This window comes from Dama dama, chromosome 9 (assembly GCF_033118175.1).
Source record: "Dama dama isolate Ldn47 chromosome 9, ASM3311817v1, whole genome shotgun sequence".
Taxonomy (NCBI): Eukaryota; Metazoa; Chordata; class Mammalia; order Artiodactyla; family Cervidae; genus Dama; species Dama dama.
Window position 1 is genome coordinate 64,763,999 of NC_083689.1, and position 9,923 is coordinate 64,773,921.

General features: G+C 46.0%; 1 protein-coding gene across 1 annotated transcript in view; it reads right to left on the reverse strand.

The window, feature by feature from the left end:
* SLC36A2 (solute carrier family 36 member 2) overlaps positions 1–9,568 on the reverse strand; it is a 28,262-nt gene extending 18,694 nt beyond the window's left edge. The window contains exons 1-4 of the mRNA XM_061149459.1: positions 9,405–9,568; positions 5,123–5,213; positions 4,447–4,535; positions 3,817–3,912 (exon numbers count right to left, since the gene is read on the reverse strand). Of these exons, the coding sequence (XP_061005442.1) occupies positions 3,817–3,912; positions 4,447–4,535; positions 5,123–5,213; positions 9,405–9,568 (440 nt within the window). The remainder of the gene's footprint in view (positions 1–3,816; positions 3,913–4,446; positions 4,536–5,122; positions 5,214–9,404) is intronic.
* Positions 9,569–9,923: the final 355 nt, after the last annotated feature.

Consider the following 9,923-nt stretch of genomic DNA (forward strand, 5'->3'; position numbering starts at 1 on the left):
TTTCCACTTCTGTCCTCAGGGGTTGGTGACCCTTGACCAGCACCCTCGGTCCTGCCACCACAATCAACAATGGGGTAGTAAGAAGGGATGTAACAATAGTTCTTTTAAAAACATGTTTCTCAATCACCCCCACACTCTCAGCTCAGCAAGTGGTAAAATTCTTCATCATCAGAAACCTTGCCCCATACCCAGCTCTGTGTTGATACTAACCAATGTAAGGCAGTAGGCTCAACTTATAAGCGATCATTAAAACTTTTTCCTACCAGTGCCAGACACCATATTAGGCTCTGAGGATACACAGACAAATAACACATGGCCCTTTCCTCTACTGGTTGAGAGATTAGTGGATGAGATAGACAAGAAAAATAACATGGTCCTAAGGGCCATGGTTCAGAGAAGGCAATGGCACCCCACTCCAGTACTCTTGCCTGGAAAATCCCATGGACGGAGGAGCCTGGTAGGCTGCAGTCCATGAGGTAGCTAAGAGTCGGACATGACTGAGCGACTTCACTTTCACTTCACTTTCATGCATTGGAGAAGGAAATGGCAACCCACTCCAGTGTTCTAGACTGGAGAATCCCAGGGACGGCGGAGCCTGGTAGGCTGCCATCTATGGGGTCGCACAGAGTCGGACACGACTGAAGCGACTTAGCAGCAGCAGCAGGAGCAGCAAGAGCCATGGTTAAAAAGGGCAATTTACCCGAATTAGGGAGCAGACAGCCTTTTTAGAAAAACCAATACCTGAGCAGAGTCCCTTGGGAAGAGGAAGAAAGAGAGAGAAAGAAAAGGAATAAAGAGGAGGAGCAGATGGTGAGGAAGAAGTGATGAAAAAGCATTTCAGCAGAGGGAATAGGCAGAGTTCTACAGTGGCCATGTGGAGAGTCTACTGGAGGGGCCAAGACTGAGGATGGGAAGACCTGATAATGGAGGTGAAAGATGGCAGCCACCTGGACAAAGCCATGGTCATTAGGATGAGAGAACAGAAAGCATTTTAAGAGATACTAGGTAACAAGAACTTACAGAACCTGGTGACCACCTACATCTAGGGAAAGGAAAAAGGAAATGACCTAAGGTAAGTACCAAGTTTTTTGGCCTGGACAACAAAAATGAACAGGGAAACTCAGAAGGAATAAGAGGTTTTTAGGGAAGGGGAGGAATGGCACCTTCAGTACTTGAATTGTTGAGCATGAGGTTCCTACAGGAGACATTCAGCCATATACTGGGGTATGAAAATGCTGATTTGTCCAGGAAATAGACAAATTCTTTATCAAGGTAATGGATAAAAGACAAAATACCTTTATCCAGGTAGTGGATAAATCCTTGAGAAGGTGAATCGGTGGTGGAAAGTGTACAGAGAAAGAAGAAAAGGCAGCGTTCCAAACCCTAGGGAATACCAACATTTAAAATCATAGAAACAAAAAAAAAGCCTTCAAAGTAATGGCCAGAGAGGTAGGTGGTGAAACTAGGGTGAAAGGGGGCTTAACAGAAATCAGGTGTAGAGAAAACGTTCAAAGAAGAGAACAGTCAGTTGTCCCTACTGCCTCTGAGAGGTTCTCTGGGGCAAAGAAGGTGTATCAGGGATTTCTTTTAGGATACTGGTGGAAAGGACTTTGGTAGAAGTATATGACAGGAGAGCCAGGGGACCCATGAAGGAGGTGTGATGGGGTGCGTGGAAGTAAAGTCAAAGGGCGAGTTTTTCTTTCATGAAGTTAGGGTGTAAGTTCCAGTGTTGAAGGTGCCCCTTTTGTTCATCACTGTAAACCCATTGATTAAAGCACTTCCTAATACACTGCAGGTATTTAGTAGTATATATCTGTTGAATAATCAGATAATGAATATGAGATAGAGGGTGGTATATGGTCCAGGAGTCTTTATTAATTAATTTATTTTTAAGATGGAGATATAGGAACACATTTCAACATTGAGAGGAAGAATTCATAGTTCAAAAAGAAGTTTAGGTTATAGGAGAGGAGATAATTAATGGAGTGGTGTTCCTAAATAGAGTAGGAAAATCTACCTTATATGCTCAACAATGAGTTGAAGGATCTCAGGGGTTTCAACAGACAAAAGCCTCCTCTTGGGTTACACAGTTGGGAAAATCCTGGCAATTATCCCATAGCCTTTCTAGTCTGCTCATAGACTCAATTTATAATGCAATGTGTGAAGGGGCTTTGGGTCAAGAGAGGCACCAGACCCATGATGTTCATGGGCAAAGCACACCTCAGGCAGTGCAGTTTGGAGTATCACAGTTCAAAAGAGACTTTGATAATCTAGAGATGTGCAGAAAAGAGTAGAGAAGGTGGAGAGAGGTCTGAAAATGAAGACAAAAGAGTAGATTTAGTCCCAAGTACCAGGGAACAGAGGCTTCCCAGGTGGCTCAGCGGTAAAGAATCCACCTGCAATGCAGGAGACACGGGTTTGATCCCAGGCAAGATCCCCTGGAGGAAGGCATGGCAACCCACTCCAGTATTCTTGCCTGGGAAATCCCATGGACAGAGGAGCCTGGCAGGCTACAGTCCATGGGGTTGCAAAGAATTGGACATGACTCAGTGACTAAACAAGAAAAACCAGGGGACAAAAGGTATTGATTTTCTATCATCTCTGAAAGTAAAAAAAGTGGGAGTTGCAGGAGAAAGACTTGAGCTCACCAAGGAATCAATGTCTTGGTTTTTTTGTCTATTTTTTCCTCATTATATACTTTCTCCCTAAGAGACCTTTTCTGTCCCCTGGCTTCATAGCTAATGACTTCAATTCAGTGTCTCCTGCATGAAGATAGGCTCAAACCTATACATATAACTACCCACTTGACGCAACTGCTTATATATCCAAAACAGAAGTCACCAGAAGTATACCTTGGCATTTTCCTTTCCCTACAACCCCAGGATCCAAATAATGACCAAATTCACTTTTCTCCATTCCCACTGCGGCCAGCCTGGACCCAGCCTTCACTGTCACCTGCCACCAGGATGTTGTCAACAGCCCCTTCATGGGCCTAAGTATACTTTTGCTTCCTTACAATTTATTCTCCTTACAGAAGCCAGGTAGATCTTCAGATAATGCAAATATGATTAAAACAGGAAAGCCTCTGATTAAAACCCTCCAAAGGTTTCTTGGTTGCTTTTAAGAAAAGAACAAGACCTTAAAGAGGGTCTAAAACGTAGACCTTGGTAGGGCCCTGGATCTTCAGCATCACCTCCCTATCTGCCATCAAGCCACCTGGTCTTTCTTTAACCTGAAACTATCATATTCTCCCTCTTGCTTTGGGACTTTCATATTTTGGTCCTCTTCCTGGAAGGCCCCTCAGACTTCTGCCCACTTTCCCCTAGGTAATTCCTTATTCCTAACAGTGCCTTTTATCAGACCTAATCTCAACTGTTTCATCCTAGGACATCTACCTGAACCCATACACCTCTTCTTATCTACTTGGGAGCAACTGGTACTTCCTTCCGTCATGGTACTTGTCCCAATGACTATAAGTAACTTGTGTCTTAAACTTTTAAGGTCTGTGTTTCCCATTGGACTATGGATTCTGCAAGGGCAAAGCCTTGTTTGCCTGGTTATCCACAGTATTCCTCGGGCTTGACAGGCAGCTGCAACTAAATAAATGTGGTTTAATAAAAAGATGAATGAAATTAAAGTTGGACAGCAAAGGAATGAGCACTCTGTACATATAAGGAATAAGACTGGATCAGGCAGATTGCCACAGGCAGATTCCTTTCATGTGAAGTCCACTGTTCTGTATCACATGAGCCAACTTTGCAGGGAAGAGGGCAGCCCTGACAGTCACATGTTCTTCACAAAGCAAGAATAAGATACCTTCCCCAGCGTGCGTGGTTCTGGAGCCAGGCGCTGGGGTTGGCTTCTAGTGCATGCATCACTGTATCCCCATAGTCCATAAAGGGCTTATTGAACCTGCAGAGGAGAGTGCATATAGTTACCAGGAGGCACTTTAACCTAAGATTACATAACTGAAAAGTTAGGAGACACATAGCAAGGCAGAACCCAGCTGGAATGGAAAGAACACTGGGGCAGGCACCCAAGTTCTAGTTCAGACTTTTGACACCTGGTGGTATTTCCTTGATGGCTTGTTTTCCTTACCTGTCAGTTGGGGCAGTGACTACATAACAAGGGTAATAACACACATATTGCATGGGTACAGGTGTTCTCATACCCATGATTCTATTGGATCCTCATGACAATTCTCTGAGGCACGGTTAGGCATGGATTGTTTATGTCCAATTTACAGATGAGCCGAGTGGATAATTACAATGGTCTGATTGAGATCAGCTAATGAGTCACATGGCAGAGCCTCCTTAGGTCCCTGCCCTAAATGCTTTTCTTTTTTTCCGGGTCTTGTTGAAGGAAATTAAGAAGTGAAATCTTATTATGTGGGATGTTTCTGAGAACGAAGTACTGAGGGAGTTAACAAGATGCTATTTTCCTCACCTGTGGCAGAAGCGCCGGGCACACCTGATCAGGATGTGCATACAGTGGCAGGAGATGAGGCCCATGGCCAGCAAACTGAGTGGGCCCATCTGGAGGACGGGGCAAGGGAAGAGAGGAGAAAATGAGTTTGTGAATAACATGGAGAGGAGAGATTTGGTAGCGCAGATATTATTCAGGAATCAGAGAACTTTTTAGCAAACTGGTTTGCGAGCCCCTTTTAGCAGTAACATTTATTCTTTCTTTTTTCTTTCTTGAAGTATAGTTGGCTTACAATATTATGTATTCTTTCAAATGTGATCTCAAGTAGTACTCCAATAAAGTGCAAAAAGCAATTACAATGAGGTGCTGTGGTGGGAGTAAGGGACTCAGAATTCTGATCCTTGTGGGTTCTGAGTGTCCCTGAGAGCTAGTGCTCTATAGAGCACAGTTGGAAAACAAGCTATGGTCCAACCCCAGCATTGCACAAGGGAGGAAACTGACACCTGGACTGTAGACAACTGACTTGCTAAGGCCACTCAAAGTCTGTGGCAGAGCCAGAATTCAAACCCAGCTTAGATGTCTAGACTCCAAGTTGCTTTTCAGAAAGATTGGTCACTGTAGGCCACCATAAACCCTGTCCTCCTACTCCCAGCTACCATCCAGTTGTACTGGACCCATCTTCAGCAGCCCCTCTTACCAGGATGCCTGCATTCTTCATAGCCAGCGGGAGTCCCAGGACCCCTGTGCCTATGTTACCTTTCACCAGGTGAACCAAGGTCTGGAATGCTCTAAAGGAGAGGAAAAAGACATGAGCATGTGGATGCACAGAGGTGAGGAGATCCAACAGGTATCCCATCCCAGCATGCCATACCTGAGTTGAGCTGGTCCATAAGTAGACTCCTGTCTGTATCTCAGTCCCCATGGTCTTTTCTGGCACCCTGGATCTCATGTAGGGTAACTAAGCATCCCAGCTTCCCCTGAACTATCCTGGTTTTAGGGGCTTCTCTGGTAGCTCAGACAGTAAAGTGTCTGCCTACAATGCAGGAGACCCAGGTTCAATCCATGGGTTGGGAAGATCTCCTGGAGAAGGAAGTGGCAACCCACTCCAGTATTCTTGCCTAGAAAATCCCATGGATGGAGGAACCTGGTAGGCTACAGTCCATGGGGTTGCAAAGAGTCAGACATGACTGAGTGATTTCACTTTTTTTCTTTTTGGTGGCTCAGTGGTAAAGAATCTGCCTGCAGTGCAGGAGACGTGGGTTTGATCTCTGGGTTGGGAAGATTCCCTGAAGGAGAGCATGGCAACCCACTCCAATATTGCTGCCTGGAGAATACCATGGACAGAGGAGCCTGGCAGGCTACAGTCCATGGGGTCACAGAATCAGACATGACCGAAGTCACTTGGCATGCATGCATTGGTTTTAACAGCTCACACTTAATATATGCCATTAGAACACTTACTATAATATGTAACAGACATTATGCTAAGGATTTCATGTATTATCTCATTTAATCTTCTTGTGGTGATGAGGGAGTAGGTTATTACCTTTATTTTGCAGATGAGGAAACTGAAGAATAGAGATTTTTTTTAATAGACTTATCTAAGTATGTGTGCATGCTAAGTCGTTTCAGTTGCATCCAACTCTTTGCGATCCCATGGACTATCTAAGGATATTCTGGGTATATATACCCAGAAACTGTCTCAGAGTCTCTGTTCTTCACCCCACTTCTACTGGGCTGTCTCCAGGAAAGGAGTTCAGATAGATGAGTTAAAGAGACAGCCCCATTTCATAAGCAAGGGAGCTAAGGCTCAGAGAGGGCCTATGGTCATGGTACTGTTAGCAGATACAGAACTGAACTCAGAGGAAAGGGGAGAGGGGAGGCAGCAAAAAGAAATCATGTGACTTCTGGTAAAGAAATCAAGTAACTTGGGACCCCAGGTGGGTATCTGCTGGGACAGGGTAATTTAAGGTTTGGGCTCCAGAGGGATTTTTTTTCCCCCTCAGGCCAGGACATCAAACTGGGGAATGGCAAGTCTCCTCCCACCTCCAACAAAAACAAAACCCAAATTTCAGAACTTTCTTTAAGACAGATGTGAAGGTGGTCCAGAACACAAGGTCTAAACCATCAGGGAGAAACATATACTCTCTTTGATGGTGAATTAACAACCTATCTTCACACCTCTTTGTACCTAGATGAGGTTAAACTGAGTATTAGGTTTACAAGTTGAGAAACTTTAGCACTTTCCCATGAGAGCCTTCCAGTGAGGAGACTTACTGCACAAAACAGCAGAGGTACTTTGGAAAAAGCCTGGTCTCTGGGGTTGGACATATCAGGGAAGTCCAAGGCTGGACTTCCGCAGTAGTACAGTGGTTAAGACTTCATGGTTCCACTGGAGGGGGCTTAGGTTCAACCCCTGGTGGGGGAACCAAGATCCCAACCAGATCTTGGTGTACCCAGCTTGGCCAAAAACAAACAACAAACAAACAAAAACCCCAAGGCTACTATTTAACTAGCTGTGTTATCGTGGGCAACGTCTGCTTTGCTAAGCCTCTGTAAATATTAGCAGGAATGGTATTTTTGAAAGACCTGTCCCAAACACCTGTATCTTTATATTAATCTCTGAATCCTCTAGCTTCCTGAGGAACTGCCCATTGACTTGATAAGGGTTAAAGAGAAAAACTGCAGGGGAAAGAGGGTGGGAGAGTCTTTGCATGCTTTTCTCTCACCCTGTGGGTGTCAACATCGCTGACAGAGCACTGCACCCCACGGTTCTCCAATGATGGGTTTGTTTGGCAACCATGGTCAATGGGTCACTTGGAAATTTCTATCTAAAGGACTTAGGAAATCAGAATTTAACTTTAGACCACTCAGGCAACTTAATAATGTGGTGAACTGTGCAAAGCACGGGGCTGGGAGACAGGAGACCTGGGTGCCAGTCCTAACTCCCTCGGTGACTCTGGAACGTCATTAGAGTTGTGGCAGTCAGCTTGCAGGCACTGCACTTGGGGGCTTCCTCCACGATGTTCTTTGCAGCCAACCTGGGAGGAGCTGACTGTTATTTCGCAGGGCAGACTCTGGAGTACTGAGAAGTTCTATCACTTGCTCTGGCTGGTAAGTAGCTAAAGGGGGAATTCAAACCCAGGTGAATGTACTCCACAGGTACCATACTTACTTGACCTGTTTAATACCTCCCTCCAAACTAGGAGCAAGTTCTGGCTTGCTTTATATTTTTGATTCTTACATAGCTAAAATTACCATTAAACTATGTTTTAGCTCAGGAGATAAGAGCTAAATGGTTCCCTCAAGGTCTCTGATTGAGAAATACCCCGCCTCAGGGACTTCCAACCAGTCCATCCTAAAGGAGATTAGTCTTGGTTATTCATTGGAAGGACCGATACTGAAGCTGAAACTCCAATACTTTGGCCACCTGATACGAACAGCTGACTCATTTGAAAAGACCCTGATGCTGGAAAAGATTGAGGGCAGGAGAAGAAGGGGACAACAGAGGATGAGATGGTTGGATGGCATCACTGACTCAGTGGACATGGGTTTGGGTAGACTCTGGCAGTTGGTGATGGATAGGGAAGCCTGGCGTGCAGCGGTTCATGGGGTCGCAGAGTCAGACATGACAGAATGACTGAACTGAACTTAACTGAACAGGAACTTCCCTGGTGGTCCAGTGGTTAAGACTCTTTGCTTCCAATTAGAGGCTTGCAAGTTCAATCCCTGGTTGAGGAACTAAGGTCTCATATGTCCCGTGGTGTGGAAAAAAATTTTTTTTAAATAATAAAAACTCTGAAATACCCCGTCTCAGTAGTGGATGGTCCCAAGGCCTGAAGGGCTCACCTTCAGGATTGTGAATTCTTAGCAATTCCCAGGACTAGTCCTGGGGCAAGTGAACCATGTCATAATGTCGGTCACTGTGTCCATCCCTGAATCGTCCTGCAGGGGGGCATGGGAGCAGCTTTGCCTGCCCCTTTATCATAACTTCTCTCTCTTTGCTGTTCACTGTCCCCCTACCCCTACAACATTCAACCTTTCAGATTTAATTTCCACAGCCACCCTCCTTAAATTCACATTGCCATCAATGTATCCCTGTTTTGCATATGGGGATAAACTGAGGCTTAGAAAAAGAAGGAGCAGACCTTCTTGGATGCATATGTCTTTTCTACTATACCGACAGGGTCAACATTTTCTTCATAAAGCTGCAGGATCTTTACCACCATGCCCATCAGCCACTAGCCACGCTGCTTGAAGGGTGGAGAGGAACGGAGCTGGAGCCTGTAGTTTGGCTTCCCTGCTTTGAGTACATCCCTCCTTGTCATGGTTTGAAAGCTTTGCCAGAGGTCTCCCCTTCCCCCCACACAGACCCAGGAAGGTGGAAGAAACAAGACTCTTCTATATACTGTGCTTCTGATGTTGTCACTGCAGTTCTCAGTTGAAATAGAGGCTGGGTAACTGCAGGGAGGAGGCAATGCTTGGTTGTCTGTGGTTTTAGCTCAAGCATCACCTTCTACACCAAGAAGCTGGGGATTCTGCTTCTCTCCCAGACATTATCAGGGCCAGCCAGAAGCAAAACTGACTCTAGGGCTTCACTTCAATAAAAATAAAATAAACTGACTTTAGGGCTGTACTTTAGTTAAAAACAAGCAAACAAACAAACAGACTCTAGGGCCAGCACTGGATTCCAGGCCCCATCCTACCAATGAGCCAGGGCGTGGCCTGGGGTAATGTGCCTTAGTTTCCCCATGTGCATGTTTTGGGGGCTAGATCACTATATCCTGAGGGCTTTCTGACAGTCTCCCCTACTGCCCCTTTAAGTTCTCAAGTTGACTCAGCCTCCGACTGCATTTCTTGCAGCCTTGGTCTCCCCATGTGCACGATGGGTTGGCGGTCAACACCCATCTCGGGGTTCTTGCCACTGCAAGCTTCCAGACTGGAAGGCAGAAATGGAGATGGCAGTAAAGAGCACTCACGTTATGCCCTTGGTTGTCTCCAAGCCCGGTGACTCAGAAGGGCTTCCATCCAAGAAACCGGAGTCCTTGTTCGGCAGCTCCTTGGCACCCTCAGGAGGGGATCTGAGGTCCAGGTTGAGGTCAACAGCTCCCTGGGGACTCCTGGCACCCTTTGCCATGGACATGGCTGTGCAGAAAGAGAGGGCTCCCGGTGATGGAGGGGGTCTGCACTGAGCAGGAAGGTGTCCAGTCAGGTGCAAAACCCCAGCTCTGCGGCTTGTGCCTTTTTGCAGGCTCTGGCCAAGTGGGAAAGAGGCCCCGCCCACCTCCCCCGGAGGGTGTGCCTCCTGCCTGAAGAAGCCCCGTGGAAGAGGAACAATCCCCAGACTGAGGAGGAAAGGAGGGGAGGGGCGGGGTCTGGGAAGGGAGTCATCCCTGCTTACCTAACAACAGTAGTGGCAACAGCAATGGCCATACTGATCATTTTGATGACTAATATTTATTAAGCATTTCTCTAAGGGACAGATGCTCTTCTAAGCA